Genomic DNA, 24,186 nt, shown 5'->3' with positions numbered 1-24,186 from the left:
ACCTTTTCCTTTAGCTCAGAGTTTGGCAGCATTAGTAAAAAAATATTTATAGTTAATCTTTTTATGTCTACTTGCTTGCACTAAGAGCTTGGAGATACAAGATTAAAACCCTTGTTGCAAAACTGAACTCATCAGAACTCCCTGCCCCCAAAAAGCCCAGCCTCAATTAATAATTCATCCACCCGAGGAAAGAACAATATTTGCTTGACAGTGTGAGTTTGGAGGCTTACTTTTATGGCCTGGAATGTCCAAAGGAGTATTCATAACAAAATGAAATGTAAGGCATATTCTGGCAGCCTATTTTTAAAAAACTAAATTATCAAGCTCAAACATTAAAGCTCAAGCCAGAGCACTTCAGGACTGAGTGGAGAGAAACATAATAATGTCACCAATTTTGATTTTATTAAATATTTGTTCTTTTAGGTAAAATTGTACTTTTGATGTATTCCATCTAAAGAAGAGTTTGGGGAAATCTTTGTATGCACGATCTAAGAGGTGGATCACTACCATTTGCTGTGCATCCCATTTGCTTTTTCTATATTATTCACTACCACAGAGACACAGTGATTTAACATTAATTTGCATATATTAAATGTGCTCAGAGTATTTGAACAGCCTGAGTAGAACTCGCTTTCCAAATTCAGCTAACTTTGTGGCAAAACTCACATGATGCAGTTATTTTGCTAAGCAGGCTGTGGAACTCAGTCACCTCCTAGCTCCCCAAATTTAACTATTCATGAAGAATTAATTACTTCTGTTCATGATATCTGCAACAGCTTGACAAGCCTTATGCATTAGCATCTTTATCCCTTCTCAGACCCTTGATATGCATCTGTGTCTGCCTCAAAGCTTTTCAGACAGCCTCTGTGTTCATCAATACTGTTTTCCTTTTGTAAATCATAAAATGTGCTGAGTACAAAAAAGACTGCTGTCACTTTGAGTGCAGAGGGAATCTGGACCTTCATAGTTATCCTGCTGTTCCTTGCATCATTCTAAGTCTTGGTCTGCAGTGCTAACTATTCCAGATCATGGGTTAAATTATCCTCATTTGGCCATTATTTGGGAGGATTTTTATTAGACTCAGAAACCCATCCACAGCTGCATGCATTCCACAACCAGTACAACAACAGCAAAAAAGCAGTCACTGTGCTAGCTAATGTAAATGCTGGGAATATAATTTGTTGCTTTTAAACCTAGAAGAAAAATTAAGGATGGCCTAAGTTTTCACACACAGATCAAACCTTGAATTCTCAACAGGTCTGTGGACCAAGAGTTTATCCCAGACATAACAGAGAAGGAGCATCAACATGACTGGGTCATAGATTTGGGTCATATCCCAGATTTGGGGCTCATCACCTTTCCAACAGGATTTTGTTTCAGTCATAGAGAAAGACCTGTATCTGAGATCAGCCAATGAGATCAGCAGGAGCCCAGCAGACACACTGCAACAGACATGGCAAAAAAGCACAGCTCAGGGGCCTGTACACAAGCTGACTGTCAAAAGGCTGCATGCAACAATATTCCTGGTACAAAATCACAAAACCCAAAGAGATGAAGGAATCCAAGTTTACACATTGCCAAATCTCAGCTTCAGCCTTCTCTGTTGCCTTAAGACAAAGGCCCTATAAAATGTTGTGTGCAGCATCCTAGAAAGCCACAGGTGCTTACAAAATCCATTGTAAATTATCAGACCATTATGATGTTTCAACAGAAACATCATCCCCATTTTGAAGTTTTAATCAGCTTACGTTTGAAGCATGGCATTTCTTCTCCCAAGTGAGTAGCAAGAGGCTTTAAGTACAATAAGAAATAAAACATTAAGGTGGCTCCAGAGTCAACAGCTCCTATAATAACACAGTACAGTAATACTAGTAGTATTCCTATTAACATCATGAAAATCCTCCTATACAAAAGTCTCTGTTCTCCCACATACAAAACCCAGTGTAGGTCTCATGAAGGGAAACCCAAAGATAGTTACATGACTGAAAGATAGTAAAGGGTGATGTAGGCTCACCTATGGGAGCACAGAGAGCCAAGAAAAACATAGCATGAGAGCACCCGAACACTTGGCTGGAATAAACAGCAGTGCCTGGCAATAAATAAGCTTAAGGCTTGTAGCAAAGGATTGAAAGCACCCATTTACTGTGAGCAGATATGAGAGAGAATAGGGAATCTCAATGATGTTACCAATATCCTAAGTCTCTGTAATAATAGAAGAACAACACAGAACAAGCAAGATGAACCACACTCTGTTTTAGAAATGAAAGCCAAAAAGCAATCTGTGTAGTCTTTGACAGTCTCACCTGAGGAAACTAGCCTTTCAGTTTCTGAAGGCACTGATGTATTTCACTCTGGCTCACAGAGCAAGATGTACAAGCACCACCATCTCCTGCATTTAGTTATAGCCAAATAAGAAAAAATCCTTTTTAATTTTGGCAAGCAGCCATTTGAAGTCCTAAGGCACAAGATCAGTACCATATCAACATGATGCAACCAGCAACCCAGTCTCCTTCTAAAGACCCTTAGAAATACCTATATGTGAATCACAAGCTCTATTTTCTGCTTGCATTAATTCCACTGTTGAGTTAAAAATCCCTTCCATAAGGTTGTGATGCTCTATCTTGGGTCATTGTTCTCAGAGATTTACAGTATGTTTTTTTTTGCCCAGAAGTCCATCTCTCTGAGTGCTGGAAACTATCTTTCTTACTGAAGCAGACAATAAAGAAAATTGGAGCAAGGAGCAGAATCCCCAGTAGGCTGCTGCAGCCATTCCCTAAAGCAGAGCACACCTGAAACAGTCAGTCAGGAGGATCCAGACAAAGTGGTCCACGTGCAACAAAGAGCAAACATGATTGTTCACTTGTGAATGACCTGTTGACTGATGGCTGAAAATAACAGAAATTTCAGTAGGAACCCAAACAGTCCAAAATTGTTAATAGCCAGCTACAGATATTTCTAAAAGTTATGAAATTCACGTAACATGCTAGAGAACACATGGCATGTAAAACTGCTGAACATGTGTGCTGTCTCTGACATAAGCTTTGTGCACGAGACAAGTTTAAGCTGAAGAAGCACAAGTCAGAGCCTCTGAGGCTGAAAGTGATCTTGCCCATCCACTCGTGTCCTTTTCCAAAAGACAATCTAGGAAATCTTGCTAAATCTGCTTTACCAAGGCTCTAGTCTCAAGTAACTGGTCCAACCACCTCATTGTCTATAGCCTCTGACCAAAATTATACTCAATAACATTCATTTAAAATTTACCTTAGCTTTTCAAGTTTGCTGCTTGTCTGTAACATCTTAAAGAGCTCTTCGTCACTTTTGATGCTCACAGTGTATTTGAATGTCTTAGTACTATGTATCACAACCTTTTGCTGCATTTCTTTGCCCAAGCTAAATGTACAACAGCTTTTGTTACCTAGGATCTTGCTCCCTATTCATTTTTTCTTTGCACTTTGTCTCAGTTCAAGTGCATCTTTCTGGAACATGAGGAACCAGGACTAAACACGATATTTCAAATGAGTCTTCAATGGACTTGAAGGAGAATACTGGTATTTCTGTGTTCCTTGGATTGTTTTTAGCAGAGTCAGCTACAACTACTTCTGGTTAACCAATACATCCAGATCCACTTCTCACCTCCCATTAACTTGTTGTCCCCTGCTTTTAGAAAAAAAAAAAAAAAAATTACTAATTTGTAATTGCTTTTGATCTTACCTCTCTTACTTCATTAAAAACATAATTCATCTCACCTGAAAAATTAAGATTCATCCATAGTCGCTAAGAAATATGTTGAAATGGACCTAATATCTCTCTATCAAAATAATCATCTTTTAAAATGAGACAAGAAATTCACTAAGCAAGCAAGAAACCGTCCTCTTCTGTGCTATATGAGTGTCAGAGATACTTACGATACTTGAAGTTTTATAATCATCCTCTTTTGGCTATACTTAGGAAGCAAATGTTTTTAAGAGGTGACCATCTCTCCTACAGAACAAGGTATACACATAGGGGTATATGCACAGCATTGCTGTGCACTGTTCCTACCCCTGCAGAGAAGCTGTACAAAGGGAGACAAGCAGATGAGTTCATTTCTTCTATTTTAGGATGGGGATATGCACAACAAGATATGAAGGATGGCGTATATTAAAAGAAAATTATGAGTGTAAGAAAGCCAGGAAAGTTAGTAGACAAACCACAGATAGGATTTGCTAATTAACCATCAGCAGCAATGAAGGTAAGTGGAGAGGAAGTGCGCTGTACTGCAGTGGCAAGCTGTCACTGTTGCCCCATCAGGACTCACTTCCCAAAATAACTTTTCATCTTGTCCTTTCCATAGGAAGGCAGAGTCCCTGGGGACAAGTTGAGCAGGAGCAGCAAAGCACGAAGACCAGCAGCCAGGCAAGCTTGGCACTGAAGCAGTCAGCTTGGAGCAAATGTATCCATGTGAGCTTTCAATGCTTTTGCATTCCAGCATGGAGATGAGCAAGTTCTGTCCTAGCTCCACCAGCACCGTCCTTCAGTTGAGACAGACTGAAACCTGGCAGAGCTTCACATTCACTGAGGCTTTGCCATTCAGCCTTTGTCTTCTGTTGTGTGAGCTCAAGGTGGATCTGCAGGAGAAAGCACAAAAACAAAAGAAGTCTTCTGTTTATTAAAATGTATATAAAGTTATTATGTCATATGGGTGCCATCTGTGTTAGCAGCAGTGGGTATTAAAAGCAAACGGTGAAAGAATGAAATCCATATTGTTCCATAATGACAGTTTGTGCTAAATAAGTCTCCATGGTAAAGGTGTTACTTGAAAAGGGATTTGAAAATCTGGTGCTGAGGCTCTTGGCAAAGTTTTATTTAAATACCAATTAAAAATTGGGAAACAAAATTCTGATTTAAGAATACTTAAAATAATTTTTCATCTGTATTTCCCTTTTAGCCTGTACCTGGGATGAAGAGCAGTCCTGTAAATTGAAATTACTATCTAAAAACAATGCACTTAAAGAGTTTTCTATAACCATATTTTCAAGATTGAGATAATGTGCTTTTTTACTTCTTTTTTTTTTTTTAAAAAAAAAAAAAAAGCAAAATAGAATTAATTTCCCATTCTCTGAGTCTAGTTTCTGCTTGATTTGCAGTCCAGATTTTGTAGTGCTGTGCTAATTCTTCAGAATTAGAGAGAAACCAGATAGAAACAAAAGGAAAAGGATTCCATTTCATTGTGTAAAGAGAAGGTAATACAAGACATAAACGAACAGGGAGGGCAAGAGAGGGGGACAAAAACAAATATCCCCCCAAGCTTTTAAATGGCTGGGAACAGCTTTTTATGCAAAACTACTGCTTCACTGAGAAGAGCCCTGTACCCTGAGTCCCACAGGATCTGAACCATACAACCACAGAACGTTAGCACACATGAAGTCACTGCCTCCATCTCCATCTGTATTGATCCAAACAGTGTCCATGTCCCTGGCCTGCCCCAGGCTGTGGGACTGCACCTATTCATTGCAGACCCCCAGACCTGAGTTCAGGGCTTCCTGGCACCCCTGTTCTTCACCTTGCCCTGTCACTTGAGTGGGTGGATTCATAGCAGAGCTCTCTGCATTGCCTCTCAGTCCCTTTCAGAAACAGAGACTTAGCACAATAAATTTGATAACCACCACCACTTTTACTGCTGAAAGCAGCAGAGCACTGTGGGTTGTGTTTGTTTGTTTGTTTAAATAAAATAATTTATTGATTCAATTCTGAGAAGCGGAGGGGAGGGGAGGGGAGAGGATGGGAGGGGAGGGGATTATGCAAAAGAGCACATCACCCTGATTGCCTAAACTGCCTTTTCCAACTGGTAACAGAAAACCAGGCGTACTAGATCCCCACTGCAGAAATATGGTTTAAATCAACAGGAAGGCTGAAATACCAAAGAACAATCACCAGATAGTATGAATAATCCTGAAATTCAGAGGGTTTCAGCGATCAAAATGGAATTCAGTTTGGCACTGACAAATCCAAAATCTGTTGCAGGAGTAACTGAAGAATGCAGAAGTGAGGAAAATGAGTTTTGGAATTTATTATTCTTTACTTGGACATCTTTTAAATTTAAAATGGAAGGGGCATATTATTATAACAAGGATGGGTAATATACATTGTTTTCTATAAGAGCAGGCAGAAATTACATCAGCATTAACACAGCATTCATAAACTGAAAGCCCAGAAATTCAATAAATCTTACATGAAGCAACCTGGTCAGAGCACCTTTTTTTCAGAATTTCCTCTTGGACCTTTTACCTTAAGCCAAATAATCAGTTTTGCAAACAACAAACACTTTCACTGCCTCTTTGAAGTAAACATTTTTCAAATTCAATCTTGGGTGGGTGGCAGCAGAGGAGGACAGTCCATCTGTGTTGTTGTTTTTTTTTTAATTAAAGTTAGCATTTTGTTTGGTGTTTTAGTCTTAGTGACAGAACTGGAGCACAAGTGTCCACGGGGAGCCCCAGTAACAGCTGAAATTCAACCTGAATAGTTAATCTTCAGGAAGTGGTTCATAACAGCCATGATGCTTTCTTGTCCCATCTTTCCAGATGGCCAACCTTCAGTACAACACCACTGCCTGCTCTGCCAGAAAAAAACATGTCTGTGTTATGCACCTGAGCAGAAAATACACACCCTTGGATGACCAAGCTAGGGTATCACCTGACCTTTTTTAGGCTGTATCATTCCTTGCACACCTAGCCCAGAAAAGCGAGTAAAGATCTCTGCTTTCACAAAATATGCCGTCTTAAAAGATGAACAAACTCCTGTTTGGCAGAGCTTGGGCTAGAAGCATGGTCTTTAAAAAGGCAGCTTTAGGTATTCACTCACACAATCTGCCCAACTGCATGTGCCAAATCTCTGGTATTCACTGGGGGGAAAAAAAATCAAAAAATCTAGATTGGTACTACCAACCAGGAGCACACATCATCATGGGTGCCTGGTGCCACTCACCTCTATGTTGCTGTCTCATTTTCTCTCAGAGAAACTCAAAATGTTGCAGCAGGGTTTGGAACACTCAGACCTAGAGGAGCAGAATTTCAAGACTTAACAGAGAACTTCTGCAACTCAGATAAAATAAGGGTTTTCTTTAACATTTGGATGTTCAGAGAGAGAGATCAACATAAGCCACAGGAAAAGAGCAGAAACGAAGGAAGGGGTAGAAGCATATTTTTAAAGCAAAAAATAAATAGTGTTAACTGTGGAAGAAATTAGAGAAGAAAACTGTCACCTTGTTACATAGTCTAAATTACACAAAGGTTCCTGTTGCCTTCTTAAAAAGAGATCCATTCCTTACTGCCAAAGTCACTGGGAGAGAAGAATTTGAAAGGCTGCGCTGCTGCGGCAGATGGCAGAAAGCTAGATTGCAGTCTACAACTGAAGGTACAGAGAAGTTGCCTACAGGTAGCTGTAATGAAGCTTGTGCAGAAAGAAAACTTGGATTTTACTTTAATCATTGTTACACCATCATTCACCAAGGGAGAAAGAAAAAAATTAGCAAACATTTGCATCCCCTACTTGATGGCAGTCCATTCAGCCCACACACCCTCCCTGAAGGCCAGCAGGCTATGATATCCATTTTCAGTTGTACAGACACGCTGGATTGCAGCTAGTCTAATCACATTCAAACACACCCAAGCGGAGAATTCAAGAGCACTCACTTCTGCCAGTACTGTGGTGGCATTTAGGAATTCACATATAGGGAGAGGAGCACTTGGGAAACATCTCCTGCATTCATCGCTCTGGAGATAGTACATGGAGCATCCCTCTGGAAAAAGGAGTCAGGGGAATGGCTGTCATACACCTCCTGTAAGACATCAGAGAATTTACACTATATTTGTGCAAGTCTATGTGAAGCTGGGCATCCCAGAATCCCATGAATTTAAATCTGAGAGGCCAATCAGATTTAAAAGATATCCCTGTGCTCAGCATTAGAGACAACCCACATTTCCTCTTGTGCTTTCCCAGGGTGCTTGAATTCCCTAAGGAAGCTAAGTGTCCAAGTGCTACACTAAGGTACCAGTTTCCACGCACTGCTAATTCCACCTTTTTGCCCATAAAAAGTGGAATTTAGTTACCAAACCATCTTGCATCATTTTAGATGCCATGGGGTGCTCCGGCTAATCTCCAGCTGCCGTCATTTCAGAAAGAGCATGCATTCCTTAAATCCCATCATCTTTATAATATTCTCCATTGGAGCCCAAACACCTCAGACTACTGAAAATATGTCTATGGGCCCCAGGTCTGGGCAATCAAATCCCACCTTACATAACATACCCAAGTTATCACATGCGTAGTTTGTGGCACGACTAATACTTTGACCACAACATTTTTCCCCCACTTTTTCCTAATTGTCTTGCTATCATTCATGGTTCACTGGGCTCATGGATGCACTTTAGTTTTTGTTTGTTTGGTTGGTTGGTTGTTGTTGTTTTTGAACAGAAGCAAGAGCTAAACCACTTTGATGCTCAGGAAGAATAAAGGTCAACAAGATGCTGCTCTTCCCTGGATAAATGTATATAAATATTCAGTGTATAAATTCTGAAATTTAGAGGGTGTTCTCTCACAAATAAAGAGTTATTGCCATGAATGCAAATAGACAAAACAACACAATTTTTTTTAACTGGAGGCAGTTAGGAAAACTCACAATAAGCCTTCAAGGCCAAACCTTTCAAAGCAGAAGATGTATATTATAGCTCAGTTATTGCTATTCAGCATGTTCTGCCTGGCTTGTGGCCTTGCAGTGATCATAACCAGATTGAATTTCCCCAGGTACATTCTTGATACTAATACATGCAGTAAAATTTGGATATCTTATTCTTGCCAGGTGTTGAGCATCCTCTTCTTCCACAGACTAGAGGAAATCTGAGGTTTCATAGTCTTGATGGATCAACATCAAGAAATTTCCCTAAAATCTTTCAGGCCTCAGATAATATTTCAAAGTGTTTCTGATTGCTCAGAATTGGTCATGTCAGGCCATGGAAAAAAGGTGGTATGTATTGTATGCCGACATTTTAAAGCTCACCTGGAAAAACAGCAGCTGAAGGTTTTTCACAGTATAGGAGAGAAATATGAAATCCTTTTGAAGGGCTTTACAGTCTCAGAAGTTAGACAGAATGTTTTCTGTCCTATCCTGGGATCTATTCTTTAAAAGGCTTTTGCAGTTTGTCTACTTTCAAATACAACTGCAATCACAAAACTTAAATACTAGAGATATGTATGATCCAAAGACCCTTACAGGAAAAACAAACAAATAAGCAAATAAAATCAGTAGTTTCACCTAACTAATTTAGTTAAGTTAAAAAAAAAAAAAAAAAAAAAAAAAGCACTATCAGAGAACTATATCTCATTTTATTTTCAAAAAGGTTAGATAAAGTTGATTAATTAATAATTAATTGTATTAACATGATATCAGATGGCTAAGTGTCAACAGCTGTATAAAATACAAGGAAAGAGTGACGTAGGAGCATTTTGTTGCCATGGAAGGAAAACATTACTTCAATAGCCTCTCCTAATTTATAATTCCTATAATTGTATTATCTCATAAGGATAATAACCTCCAGGATATCTTGGTCAATGACAGTTCTGTTCAACTGCAGTGTTCTCAGACCAGTTTTGTTAGATAACATATTTTCCAGGAATATTTTGTCCTAGTCTAGCCAATCTTCAGACAGAAAAGGTCACTAATGTACCAGCTCAGTGCAGCTCTAGCTACAGCAGTTAGATCACGGACTGTATGCACAAACAAGTTGTACCTTGTTCAGTGTAAAATTAATCTGTTGGAAGTTTGAGCACTAAGACTCAGGAAATTATTACACAGCTAAGAACCACTCAATAAGCCCTTTTGTTCCCTGTAACACTACTCAACATCATCAGCCAAGCATGAGAGGCTGAGGCCAAGCAGCTAAACACTGAAACATCTTTCCCTGCAGAGCACTTGGTGGAGGGACTGTCAGGAGCAAAGCATAGCAACACATTTCCCAGAACAGGCAAGAGACTGGAGACAGTAGCTTTACAGCTTCAAAATTACAACAACCTGCATGTATTGTCTGGTGGGCAGGAGACATTAAGTGGCAGACAGGGGTCCAAGAGTTATGTTCCTGAGCTTGCTTTCTTAAGCCTTCAGGAACTGCCATGCCTTGTGAACAGCAGCAAAACATTTTGTCTTGCTTTCAGAATTAGAGCTTCCCTTTTAGAATTAGAGAGTCTGGATTTTATCACAGCACCCCACATTGCCATCTTGAAAGTGGCCAGCTCTTCAGATCTCCCACCTGGACTGAGCACTTCACTCCTGTCTAGCCAGAGTGGTCCTCTCAGTGCTCCTCTGTGCCAAAGAGCAGTCTTTTTTAGCATCTATGTGGTGAAGCTTGAGAAAATCATTTTCTTTCTAGATCACAAAATAATTTTGTGAAGAGAAGCAGCACTAGGGCTGTCCCTCAGCCCCAGACAAACAAATAGAAAACAGTCTCTCCTGAGGGCCACGGAGGCCCTCCCAACACCAAGCAGAAGAAGAGAAGTGTACTTTGAAGTTGCTATAGACCCTTTTTTCCAGGGAGTATATGCAAAGCTTACTGCAAAGGCACCAGTCAAAAAGTTGGCCTACAATACTAGATTATGACCAGTTTTCTCTTTTGAATATGTATTCACATATGAAATACATATGGCCTTGAAAATCTGTTCATAGTCACCCAATTTTCTCTTTCTTATATGTTCTATATTTGAAAAAATCACTTCCCTCATTTCCTAATGTATCTCACACCACGTTTTTTTCAAGCAATACAAGCCATCATATGCTTTAACCTTGTCAGGTCATGTAAGCTAGGCAGGGGTGGAACAGAATCATGTGGATGGGATACCTACAGCACATCTTTAGAAAGTACAAAAAAAGAGGTGCTTATGAATAAATATGTGCCATCTTTCCCCCAGGGGGACATAAACCAAAGCTCCCAAGAAAAATGGGACTGGAATCTTGAATGGCCCATGTTTTGAAACCTGCTGTAATTAGTCTGGCTTAAAGCCCAAATTAGACCCAGGCTCATTTCAGCAACAACAAAAAAGGATCTGTTTGTTGTATTGCTTTGATATTGAAGAACACATTTTTCAAAGAGCATCTAAATTTATGCCTGATAATTATAAGCACGATTATTTTGTACCAATGGGATAGTTCGACGGCCAGCTAAATGGTTGGCACACAGAGTTGCTTATGGATGCAGAGTTCACATAGGGAAAATGTATTCACAGCACTGATATCTCCTTGAAAATGTCACAGTACTGCCCTAAAGCTCTAGAGAAAAAGGCTGAGCCAGTGTACTGTCTCAGCTCTAAAAAGGAGGCTGAGGACCTTTTTTGTTTTCACAACTTAGTTGTGAAATATATTAAATTTAAAACCACAAGTCACAAAATAAAGACAAGGTTTTAAAATGCAATGTTTTCGGTTCAAAACAACCTAATAATAAACAGGCAAAGAGGTTGCCCTTCCCACTCATGCCCTTTAAAAATTCAATATAAAATCAACAAAAGCTTGAAAAATTATGGTATCCCTTGCTCTGCTCTTCCTCTATAGAGCATAATTTCCTGTATTCCTATTCATTCTGCTCCTGAATTGTTCAGGCAGTTTCTTCTATCAGAATTGATAATATTTCATTGCCTTTTATTGTTTCAAAAGTCTGTCAATTTATAAAGCAGAAAACTTAGCCATTCATAAGGGCAGAATTAGAAAAAGAATTATTAGAAATCCCTTTAAGTCCAAATTCTAGTGTCATATTTGTACAACAAAATACTATATGAAGGCAATTCTCTTTCTTTGCCATCTCATAAATTTCCATGTCATCCTATAAAATAACTCGACAACAAAATCATTGTGGTGAGCAAGCCAACAATTATAATTATAGAAAGTAGATGGAATTCAGTCAGCCATGAAACCCTGAAATTATTTAGGTGTATGAAAATGTGGCTAATCAGAACAGCATGGTTAGATGCAGTTACTCCAGCCAGAAGGAGCTTGAAATGCCATAAAATATCAAAGATCTTGAGTGTCACTAACAAACCAGAAATCAAGAATGGCTCCCTCACATAGCTAGAATCCAGTCTCGTAATTATTCACCAGGTAAATTGTGACCAGTCAGCTGTACATACTTCAGCCCAAACTACAACGTGTGCAGCCACTGTAATCCAGTGTCTGAGGCAGTTCCAGTTGTCTCACACATGAGAATTGCCAGCAGCAATATAGAAGGGTACATACTGCTAAAACCAAGGGTTTCAGCATTTACGTAAGTATGGGAGCTATGAAGTGTTGGTTATACAGAAACAACATTCTGAAAGATATATATATATATATAATAGCTGTGTATAGGTAGTGCCAATTAAAAAACATATCTAGTGGAAGATTTTTTGGAGGAATAATCACTGTTCAGTGATTGGTGGGAGAGAGAAAAAAATCATGGAATCCAATCAAAATGGATTTTAGAAATGTAAATGCTATTTGATTAAAACAAAGTTTGGGGAGTGTTCTGTGCTCCATTTAGAATGAACCGTGAAGGTTTCTTCCTACCAAATAATTAGCTTAACTGGAGTGAGTCTGTGCGTATGTCCAGTCTTTGAAGAACAATTTTATACCAGGAGCAACAAAAATCTTTTTATTTTTCTTTCATTTTGAAGAATAAGCCAGGTAACAAGTGTATTGAAAACCATTTTGACTGTGAACAACACAAAACTCTAAGTGTCCCATCTAATGACCCTCTCCCCCTCCACAAAAGGCATCTTTGCTCTGATCCACGTTTCAGATACTGCTGTCTGTCCCAGTCTCAGTAAAAGGTCATCCACAGACTCAAAGAATGCAAATTAAAATTTAATTGAGCTCTGAAAATAACTTTTCATCTCTAATGATGTGTTATAATCTCCCTGCAAAATACTAATAATTTATAAGCCTTGTTGAGGTAATTGTGTTTACCCAAATCCCTAAGTCTGAAGTATTGACGTGCTGCATTTTAGAGGCTGGTAACAAAGACCCAATTCAAGAACATTCATTTTAATTTAACTTACTGATTTTTATCCCTCCACACATCTTCCTGAGTCTTTTAGAGCAAGGGAAAGAAGGAAAATAGAAGATACTTCTCCCAGCCTTCCACATTCTTCTAGCCTTATTCCCCTCATTTTTCTTTCAAAAAGGTCTCCTGTGAAAGACTGCATCAGCTCAGTGTGGCAGAAAGCAGTAGTTGCAGTCCAATTCAAATAGCAGGAATACTTATGATAGTGTCAGCACATTTAAAGGGTCATACTGTTACTGAGAACCTACCACACTGATTACAAATATCTTTACAAACTGATAATTAAGACATTGAGGATATATGTTTTTCATGAAAATGGTTGCAGCTCCTGACAACTCTGATGGTGATGAGCACCTCAGAAGAAATTAATGCAACAGAGCTATAAGAAAAAGGTCCCAGAGAGGTGCTGTGCAATGGGGTGGGCCTACACCCTCATGTTGCTCTCTCAGTAACATTGCATGCTTTCTCTAAATGCCACCTCTTACATATTCATTATTTTTCTTTCATTATTTCAAGGGAATCTTGAGAGGGGAAAAAAAAATAAGATTTTTTTCCCAAGACAAAAACTTTGGATAACCCAAATGCTCAAAAGCTCGGAGGAAAAATTGAGAGTCTTTATTCTTAATCTCCCATTTTTTAAACATCCAGCATTTTCTACATGCTTAAAGTTGAAAATTGAATTTATTCCACCCTTTTCTGCTTCATATTTAGATAAGCAGAAGTTATCTAGAAACACACTGACCAGAACAGTTAATTTTTATGTAAAGTAATAGATTATGGAAGGTTACAGAGAGCGTGGAAAGAGTGCATCAGAGTCACATCACCAAGAACTGAAATAACGTGGCATGTACAAGCACAAATGAGCAACCAGGACCTTTGCTACTATTTCTGTAGTGTTTTGCCACCACAGATAAGATTAGAAAATTATGGTGACAATGGGAAGAGAGAGAGGAGAAATCTTTGAGTTAAACTCTTCTGTAAAATGGCACCCAGGTTAAAGCAGGAATTCAATAATTTCCTTTTTCATTTCCAGAGAGACAAGGGACAGGCAGAGGATCCCCACTTTGGTGAGCAAGGAGGTAAGGTGGGATTCTTGTCTGCCATTACCATCCATTCCTCCTTTTACATTTAACACAAAGAAATCAGTGTTTGCAGGCTAGGGCACACTGGTGGCTCTTTTAGATGCTGAGATAGGGGTACATTCACAGCAGAAGTCCCTTTTTTTTCCCCAGCTGTGAGGGGAGTCTTAGCAGTTCAAAAAGGTACAAATATGAGGAGCACCAACATAACTGAGATCCCACACACAGCCTGTGGAGTTTTCCAGGGTCTGGAGACTAGTCAGCCAGTATCTGGAAGGTAAAACTATGTATTTGCAAGAAAGGAAAGACAAACACATATGAAAATCTAGGATCCTCAACACATGAGCTATTCCATCAACACATTATCCCCTTCACAGAAAATAAGCAATATGTGACCTAAATTATTTCTGATAAGATTTTTTTCTCCAAGCATCCCATAAGAGGTATTGATATGCTTCAGGATCAATAGTCACCATCAAGATTTCCTTTGTCCATGATTTTTATGAGCTCTGGGAAGCTGCAATGTAAAGAAGCTTAGATTTGGGGGATATCTGGGAATATGATTACCAACCCTGACCTTAATTGACAGAGATCACTTCACTTCACTGTAAAGGATTTGTCCACTCCACATCTTCAATCACTTGCTCTTTAAATAAGATCTGCAATATTTTTCTAAAATTTTCCAGTGGGCCATATCAATTTAGGACTGTGGAAATAATAAATAAATTAATAATAATGATAATAATAAACATCTGCAGCTCAAACTAAGGCAGATGTTCCTTGCAGGATTTTCCACCCCTTTTTAAGTTACTGCATAAAATCTAATCACACTGTGTAGTATCTGCAGTATGCACAACATTTATCACTAAAGTTTTCATTAGTTAAAATTCATTCTTATCAGTAAAAACACAGATGGCTCCTAAAAAGCTGCTTTTTCTATACCAAACGGTCTTATACATCTTCATCCCATGCTTTGTAGACACTTAACAGAATTCTTTAAAAAACTGTGTTTCTTTGTGGTGCAACATTTTAGAGCATATGTTGCCATTTGATTAACCGTAGGACTACTGCATATTTGATTCAAGGAGTGGTGTCAACATGTTGTCTCCTTTTTTTTTTTTTTTTTAAAAGATCTTTGACATTAGAGTGACATATCTAAAAGCTGTTAGTAATTTCTATAAATCAACTCACCAATTTTAACTGTATCTGTCAGTGTGTAATGAACAGTGTTTAGCTGACTTAGGCTGCTTCCAAATGGGAAATACTATGAAATCTCATAAAACGCCTTCTAAATTTTTAGTTGTGGTGGACTGAGTTTGTCAGCTTGCACAATTCTGCATGCTGCCACCACTGCTTCCTCTGCAAGCTGCATTTGACAGGATTCTGGTGGGAGAGAGAGTTTTTCTCACCCGCACAAGTGGAAAGACTGCTCTCAGGGCTGGTGCAGAGGGCTGTGAATGAGGCAGAAATGCACAGGCTCCATGATTTCCCCATCATGGTCCCTACATGCTCCCTGCTTTTCTGCAGACACCTGGCAATGCACTCATAACACCAGAAGCTGAGTGACTGGTTGCAGAGTGACCGACTACTAATGAAACACTTGAAACACCCATTACTCTTACAGAACTGAGAATCAGAGTGGAAAACTGAGACCAAATATTTATACAAACAAGCCACACGGCTGCAGATCTACCTATCTAGTCTGCTTCTATCAGCTGCTTTGTTAAAGAACACTTGGGAACCAGGCTGAAAGATTGTCTTAGAGTGAGAAATTATGTACAGAATAATTAATCCCTTTTTCGTTACTTGCTTACAAAATATGTTCATGTAAACAACCACTCTCTTTTCCTTATATACATACACACTCCCATTCTTGTTTCCCATCTAAAATAATAATTTCCTCAAGAAATTCTGCTGTAAAATATTAGACTACCATCCATAAAAGTTATCAAAATAGCTACTGATCAGCCAAAATTATTTATGCTAGCATCCAAATTAGCATCAGACTGATAAATACATGTCAGTCTGAAACTGCTGACCCTACAAAACAGAAATAGCTAGAAGGTCTTAATTTGACATCACCCAGATTGCCACCATACCTTGAGGTATATCAATAACAGTAAGGATGCCATCCACTGCCCAGAACTGGATGTTTAATAGGATCAAGGGAGCAAAAGACTGGACCTGAGAAGTAGCCTTTCTTTTCCATCGAAAAAGATTTATTTGTCACTTCTGTGGCTTATACGAAAGAAAGAAAGAAAAAAAAAAGTGCTCTTTCCAATATTTAATTATTTAATTTAGGGCAGAAGTATCTCAGCAAAATTTCCACATTGCAAAGAAAGGGATAAAAGAGAATTTAGTTAATGAACCTGTTCCTGAAAATGTGATAGCATTTCCCCCACCTTCTCTTGTATTTATCTATTAAGCATAATGAAAAAGCTTGTGGACCAGGTACTCTAATGCAAATGGCAGTTTATGAATATAATATAGGCTACTGAACACACTGCAAGCAGCAAGACTCTTAAAAAAAAAATAAATCTCCCTTTGTCTCCATGACAAATTATTTCTGCCATTTGCGCTAATTGATTAAATATCACAGAATCACAGAATTTTCTAGGTTGGAAGAGACCTCAAGGTCATCGAGTCCAACCTCCAACCTAACGCTAACAGCCCTCCACTAAACCATATCCCTAAGCTCTACATCTAAGCGTCTTTTGAAGACTTCCAGGGATGGTGACTCCACCACTTCCCTGGGCAGCCTGTTCCAATGCCTCACAACCCTTTCAGTGAAGAAGTTCTTCCTAACATCTAACCTAAAACTCCCCTGGCTCAACTTAAGCCCATTCCCCCTCATCCTGTCACCAGGCACGTGGGAGAACAGGCCAACCCCCACCTCGCTACAGCCTCCCTTGAGGTACCTAAAAAGAGCGATAAGGTCACCCCTGAGCCTCCTCTTCTCCAGGCTGAACAAGCCCAGCTCCCTCAGCCGCTCCTCGTAGGACTTGTTCTCCAGGCCCCTCACCAGCTTCGTTGCCCTTCTCTGCACCCGCTCAAGCACCTCGATGTCCTTCTTGTAGCGAGGGGCCCAAAACTGAACACAGTACTCGAGGTGCGGCCTCACCAGAGCTGAGTACGGGGGGGGCTCATATGAGGCTGATAAGCACAGTATGTGGCATATAGAGCATCGCAACTTAATCTTTGGGTCTGGTTTAAAACGATGTATCCTCATGGATTTCAAAGGAATTATTTCCAATTTGTCTTTCAACTTATACCCTTGCATCAAAATTAAATAGCAAACTGGTTCTAAAAAATGAGGTCATTCAAGACTAAATCCGTGTTAAGCAAGACAAAAGCACAGTTATTGACATACTGAGATTATTAGAAGCACTAGGAAATCCCACAGCAGCACATAAGCCTTTAAAAGTTTGGCCAAAATTGTACTGGGACATCTGAATGGGAATGGCACTGGCAGCTCCCAAATTCTTGGTTCTGTGAAGACACCTAAGAGCAAGTCACACTGACTGCTATAAAACTACTGGTGCACTGCAAGTCCAGTGTGTACTAGGCCATAACAGCATGTTGTCCCGCTATCATTGAGAATGCCAGCATGAGAGTAAATACCTACTGAAATAATGAATTGATTCAGCCCTTCCTCCTCTTCATGCTCTGTCCTAGAAATGGCCATCAAACTTTTAGAAATATCTTTACTATGCAAAGGAACAGGAGGTTGGATGTTTCCATATGCTGGATGTCACCACTGTTATGGTGTAGCATGACCTGCATCAGTTATTTGCAATTCATGTTGTATGGCTGATTACTAAAGTCACTGAGAAATATTTCTCCCCTCCCCAAGAGGCTTCCAAATGGCTGATTAGCATGTACAGAAGAAATATTTGGTGAAAACACTCTTTTGCCTGGGTACATGCTGATAAATATATTTATTTATTTTCAGAAACAAGTGTTTTCTACAAACACTAGATGTTAAAAGAATGAAAAAGATAAGGAAATGGTTTGAAATCTAACATGTCAGAATGTCATCTTCATTTGACTTCAAGTAATAATGATAACAATAACAACAGCATAAAAAAAAAGTAAGAATCGGAAATTAATATAGTACTTGTGGGACAATGTGAGTCAAAAATAGAGAGGGTGCACCACAAAAATTACCACTCTATGAAAATCTAGTTTAATAAATTATTTTACACCTATTAAAAATAAATAAATAAATAAATAAAAATCCTCTCTATCTGCCTTGCTTTCCTTTTCCTCTGTGAGTCCAAAAAATTACCACCTTAGTTTGAACACTAATTTCATCCAAAGGGATGCTGTGTATTAACCAAAGATGATAAAAAGGATTAAGGTGCTATGGGCTTTATGAAGTCAGATAGGAGACTCATTAAATTCTGCTAGCAATCTACCCTGCTGCCTTACAGGCAATTTTGAATTGAGGTATTAGATTTAGGGACTATGTCTTTCTACCCAATTCACACAGCATCATCTGTAGCTCCTGTTTATCCAATGTCTCTTCTGCCTCTAAGGGCAGGAAGACGACTGTCTCAGGTGAGACCCATCTTCCTTGTTGAGGCTCTAACCAGTGCGTGACCTTCAACATGCCTCCCTGATTACAAAAGGAACCGTGTGCCTTGACACTTTATGAAACGCTTCCCAATGCATGGTGGATGAAATTGCATTAAAGGCCACAGCATCGGTTGTCTCGGTGCTTCAGCAGTCTCATTGCAAAGTGGAACTGACTGCATGATGTTCAAGAGAGTATCTAAACAGATTCAAAAAAGCAAGCAGAAAAATGATAATATCAGAAACCCAGCCAAAAAAGCAGAATGTGTAATTTGCCTCAGTTCAGAAAGAATGAATAGCAGAGCTGGGAACTGAAAGCAGAAAGCAGATCTTCTCGTCTTAACTTTAAAAATATCCATTGACAGTACTACCTTTCCCAAGTGAGATTTGATAGAAAAGAAGCTCTTTTATTTATTCTTCCTCTGAAGGAAAATTTCACTGTAAACAAGATGATATAGCGAGGCAGAATCTAATCAGAACTGGGACAGCATCTGGCAGGGCTATCAGTATTGATGTTCTAAGAGCCTAAGTCCTTCTTAAAGGACTCAAGGGAAAGTGTTTGCTCCCCAGTTCATGAGTCTGCCTCAAAGGCTAGCTTTACCCTATAATTGGGGTAATTGGATTAAATAAATTCATAAGGTAGCTGGGAAGGGGTGTTTGAGCATGGGTGTTAGGCAACAATTTAGCTTCAGTAATGACGGATGTAGCTGGGTTTCAAAAGCCATGCTAATCTTCACAGAACAGATGAAAAAAGCTTTGATCAAAATGCAACTAAGTTAGGAAAAAAAAAAAAAAAGACAACATAAAGAAAAAAAGTGGAGGATGTCCACGACCAGTTTAAGACAATCTCACTTTTTATAAGAGTCATCCTATTGTTTATAGGAGCATAAAGGCTAGCCTCATGACAACAAAGTCCTTAACTCCTTTTATGTTTCAGAACAATTGCAAAATCAGTAATGTTACAATCTTATTATAACAAAAATGCATCTGCCCGTTTTTATAGAACTATTTAAAAGTGGAATAAATTGAGGTATAGTCTGGAAAAATTAAACTGAAAACATTTCATAACACAGAGACTCTCTCATACACAACTACCTATTACAGCTCTAACAAGCAGCATGTACAGCCACATTGCTTCAGCATCCAGACTAGTTTTTAAATGCTTGTGGTCTTTCCACATGAGCCTGTTGTGTTTTTTTTGTTTGTTTGTTTTTTTCCCAGAAGGATCTCACAATCAGAACCTATTTTCAAGACATTCTGTGTTTTAAAATTACTTGTTTTTTTCCCTTATGTATTTAGAATCATTTGCAAATGTGACGACAGCAGATTTTTTTTTCCCATGTCACTATGTTTTGTGATATTTGCTGGACATGTGCATCTCCTTTTCAGAAATCTAATGAACTTTACAGACTATTGGTAAGCTGTGCTTTAGATCTAAAAGAGCTGAATTCTCTTACTGTGTTCCAAATTAACCACAGTACAACAGAAACACTTCACTAAGGAGAGGCAGGCAACAAAGATGGCAAAGATTGCACTGGCAACAAGTTATTATGATGCATTACAAAAACAGACACAGTTATTTAGGGATGATAGATACAGCACCCAGCCTTCACAAACAATTTCTTCTTTTCTAAAAATTTCAGACCTACAACAAAACACAATCTACTGCCTATGGCATTAAACTCCTTCCCTGTGTTATGGGTTTTATTATGAATAAGAAAAAGAGGAAAAATGTACTAAGTGCTAGATATCCATTGAGAGAACCTTTTCTAGGTATTGCCTGAGGAGTGGCAGTGCAAACCATTGTAAAAGGGCAGCATGGCTCTTTTCAGAAGCACAGCTGGCGCTGTCAGGTTTGAACCTGAGGACAGGCCAAGAAGCAGCAGGCGCTTTCTAACTAGATTTGCAACAAGCAGCTCTTCAGCACAGAGAGGTCTTTGTTTGGGAAAGACATTGAAGCTCAAAGCACATTTTGAAGAATAAGGCAAGTGATGGAAAACACTCAATAAAAGATACAAAAAACAAAGCATTCAAAAAGAATTGTGCAGAGAAGGGCGACGAAGCTGGTGAGGGGCCTGGAGAACAAGTCCTACGAGGAGCGGCTGAGGGAGCTGGGCTTGTTCAGCCTGGAGAACAGGAGGCTCAGGGGCGACCTTATCGCTCTCTATGGGTACCTCAAGGGAGGCTGTAGCGAGGTGGGGGTTGGTTTGTTCTCCCACGTGCCTGGTGACAGGACGAGGGGGAATGGGCTAAAGTTGTGCCAGGGGAGTTTTAGGTTAGATGTTAGGAAGAACTTCTTCACTGAAAGGGTTGTGAGGCATTGGAACAGGCTGCCCAGGGAAGTGGTGGAGTCACCATCCCTGGAAGTCTTCAAAAGATGTTTAGATGTAGAGCTTAGGGATATGGTTTAGTGGGGACTGCTAGCGTTAGGTCAGAGGTTGGACTCGATGATCTTGAGGTCTCTTCCAACCTAGAAATTCTGTGATTCTGTGAAAAAGATACAGCACAGTGTTGTCTCTGCTGTTTAGTTCTCCACTGCTAAATGGTGATGAATGTGGATGGAGGTAGACCACAGCCAACTTGGAGGAACAAAGTGCAAAAAGTAATTTGAAACAAGGAAAAAAAGAAAAAATAAAATCACCTTAGAGCTGAGTAACATGTCAGATCACCCAAAGGAGGCAGATGGCAGCTTTCCTAGAAAAGCAGAGATGAAAGTGGTACAATTAAAAATGAAGCAAGGAGCAGAATGAAGATTGCACTGCCCCCATTGAGAGATAATGAGATGTCATTTCCAGCAAATAAGATAAAAGAGGTCAACTGAAAGAGTCAGTAGAAACTCAAGGAATGTAGAAGGAAGATTATGATAGCAGAGACAGTGTTAACAGAGTATGTAAATTAATTGCTTACCTTCCTGATCACATGGTGAGATGTGAACTGGTGTCAAGGAAACTGAATTTTATTTTTCAGGAGATGGTAGGAACTAGGACAAAACAAGCTGGTAACAACAAATTAGGAAAATTATTGGGTCTCCTCAAGCTTCACCACAGATTTAGAGACTGCTAAAAGTGTAAAATCTGATCACTAGCTGCAGAGAGAATATCAATTAGAGCAGCCAGACCCAAATACCCAAATACTTAGCCTGAAAAAAACTTCTACATGGATTTATGAAAGAAGAAACACCAAAACTAAATGTGGTAATGCTTAAGAGGCAAGTATTAATAAAGGACACTGGAGCACTTGATTTGGTATTCTGGGCTAGCAGTCAGGAAACAGCTTGGCCTGAGACCTTGAGGGATCACACACGCAACAAATCTCTGCCCTTTGTTTTGTTTTTACACAGTAAACTCTCTGGGTCCAGTGCTGCTCAAACTCCAGACAGTCCACCTCCATTAAGGATCCATAGCATAATGCACTGAGTTGTTTTACATAAAAGGAATCACATAGGACCAGGAATAAAGTAAAGATTAGAGGAAAAGCCTAGAAATACCTTTTATTTAAGAGCAAGAACAAAAATCAGCATTCCAGAAGGAGAAACATGGGAGAAAGTAACAAAACGTTGTAGATGTTATCACAGCACATACTGTCTCAACAGTGAGCTACAGTAAATGACTGGAACAGCACAGAAAACAGAAGAGATAAATCAAATTCAGAAGAGCATGGAAAGTTGAGGAACATTGGCAGATATAGGCTATGTAATGTACAGCCTGATGCACATGAATATTCACAGGTCTTTGCTGGGGACAATGCCAGACATGCTTTAGGCTATCTATTTGCTTTCATTTACTTTCAGTGGAAAGTCTCCAAATCTGTTTTGTCCTGGATAAGCATAAGCATTCCATGTACACATCTCATGTGGTTGTACCAGTGGATGCAAAGCTTTCATACAGTGTTTCTTTTTTCCAGACAGATAAGCATATCTGTTAACCAGGTTTCCTCTATCAGCAGGTGCTTTTCTTTTTTTTTTATTATTTTATTTTATTTTTTCCCAGTTATTTTTCTCCATAGAGGAGAAAATGAACAGGGCATGAGAGAAAAAAAAAAAAAAAAAAAGTAAAGGAGACACGCTCTAAAACATGCAAGTATTACTAAAACAAGGTTCAGCTAGGTAGGGAAAAAAGGAAGATAGATGACATCTTATATGTTTGTCCTCTCAGCTGCAGCAATTTACAAAGAGATCCAAGCCTGGTTTAAAGGAGTGGTTTAAATGAGTTCCCTTAGGTAGTGCAAGCCCTCTGTCAGCCTGGTGCATAGCATGTGCTCATCACCCCTGCTGGCAGTAGCAGTTGAACTAGACTGCTCTGAGAGCCCAGTCATCTTGTTCAGGCTGTGAGGAGGGAAACAGGGCTGAGCTGACACCAGGTTTGACCCAGCAGTCACCAGATTTTTTCTTTTAAGTGTGAACAGTGGTAAGTAGTTGAGCAAGTGATGAGACCTCTCAGTCAGTGGAAGCAAGAGTTTGGTAACTTCCTCTTGTGTTAGGAGGAATTTCCTTGCTTTTTAGGAGCAGTGGGAAAGGTTTTCTCCTATCTCAGCATCAGCTAGAATGGATCCTCTGACCCTGCTGTCAATGAAATTTTGCTGTCTCTGGGTTATAAAGTATGGGACATGACAAACATGCCTCATTGCGAAAAATCATACGTATCTTCAAAAGCAGTTATAGATGAGGTAACTTGGAATATTTCTCCAGCATTATTGTTAATTAAAATAGAGCCATTACGCTAAACCTGCACTTTTCTTCCAGGTCTGTGACACGATCTCATGCTCCTTCTCTTCTCCAGAGAGTTGCGTGGGTGCTCATCAGGACTCACCCTTTCACAGCCCAGATGACACAGACTGAAACAAGCACTCAGCCCTATGAGGGAGCATGCATAGCTCAAATGTCCTCTACAATACCTTTAAAATTTTCCATTTCTGAACTACTGCAGTTTTGTTTTCCTCACAGAAAAATCGTGAAAATGTTGTCTTCTCCCAGTACATTTAAAAGCTCTGTATTCCTTATCAGGGCTGAAGGCATATTCAGTCAACTCTGGCATACTTTAACTGGTATATTAAAATACACATTAAAATAACGCCCTATTTAAATTAAAAAAAAAAAAAAATACAAAATGGATATAGCCCAAAAATACAGCTCAGAAAAGGAAGGAGGGAAGGAAGGGAGGGAGGAAGATAGTGCTAAGAACCATTGCTACAGGATAACATGTTGACTAATGATACGAAACTGTTGGCACATTTTGGAGTGTTTGCTTATCCCCAACACTATTAAGAGTGAGAAATTAAGAAGTCAGAGGAAAACTAGTGAAAGCTTCTGATTTAGAAAGCTGAACCATACAGAACCACAGAGAAAGCCTTGACTGCTCTAGTCCTGTATCATCTGCTTGTGACAGAGCAAAATGGGACCTTGTATCAACATGCAGTGTGCTTGAAAACACTAAAGGAGGACCTGCATACAAGAAATTGTGTCCTGACCAGAGACAAAA

At 39.3% G+C, this 24,186-nt stretch overlaps 1 protein-coding gene and 1 long non-coding RNA gene across 2 annotated transcripts in view; one reads left to right on the top strand and one right to left on the bottom strand.

Moving 5' to 3' along the window:
* Positions 1–4,556, top strand: part of SHISAL1 (shisa like 1) — a 106,268-nt gene extending 101,712 nt beyond the window's left edge. Inside the window, exon 5 of the mRNA XM_084505822.1 lies at positions 4,334–4,556. Within this exon, the coding sequence (XP_084361948.1) occupies positions 4,334–4,361 (28 nt within the window). The 3' untranslated portion in view covers positions 4,362–4,556. The remainder of the gene's footprint in view (positions 1–4,333) is intronic.
* On the bottom strand, positions 4,078–22,465 carry LOC311429689. The gene is made up of 5 exons (XR_014688343.1): positions 21,617–22,465; positions 21,351–21,403; positions 7,671–7,816; positions 6,964–7,033; positions 4,078–4,607 (listed from the first exon to the last, which is right to left on the bottom strand). It is a non-coding gene; the product is annotated as an uncharacterized lncRNA (long non-coding RNA).
* Positions 22,466–24,186: the final 1,721 nt, after the last annotated feature.

This window comes from Aythya ferina, assembly GCF_964211825.1.
Source record: "Aythya ferina genome assembly, chromosome: 1".
NCBI classification, from domain to species: domain Eukaryota; kingdom Metazoa; phylum Chordata; class Aves; order Anseriformes; family Anatidae; genus Aythya; species Aythya ferina.
This window is presented reverse-complemented; position numbering and strand designations above follow the sequence as displayed.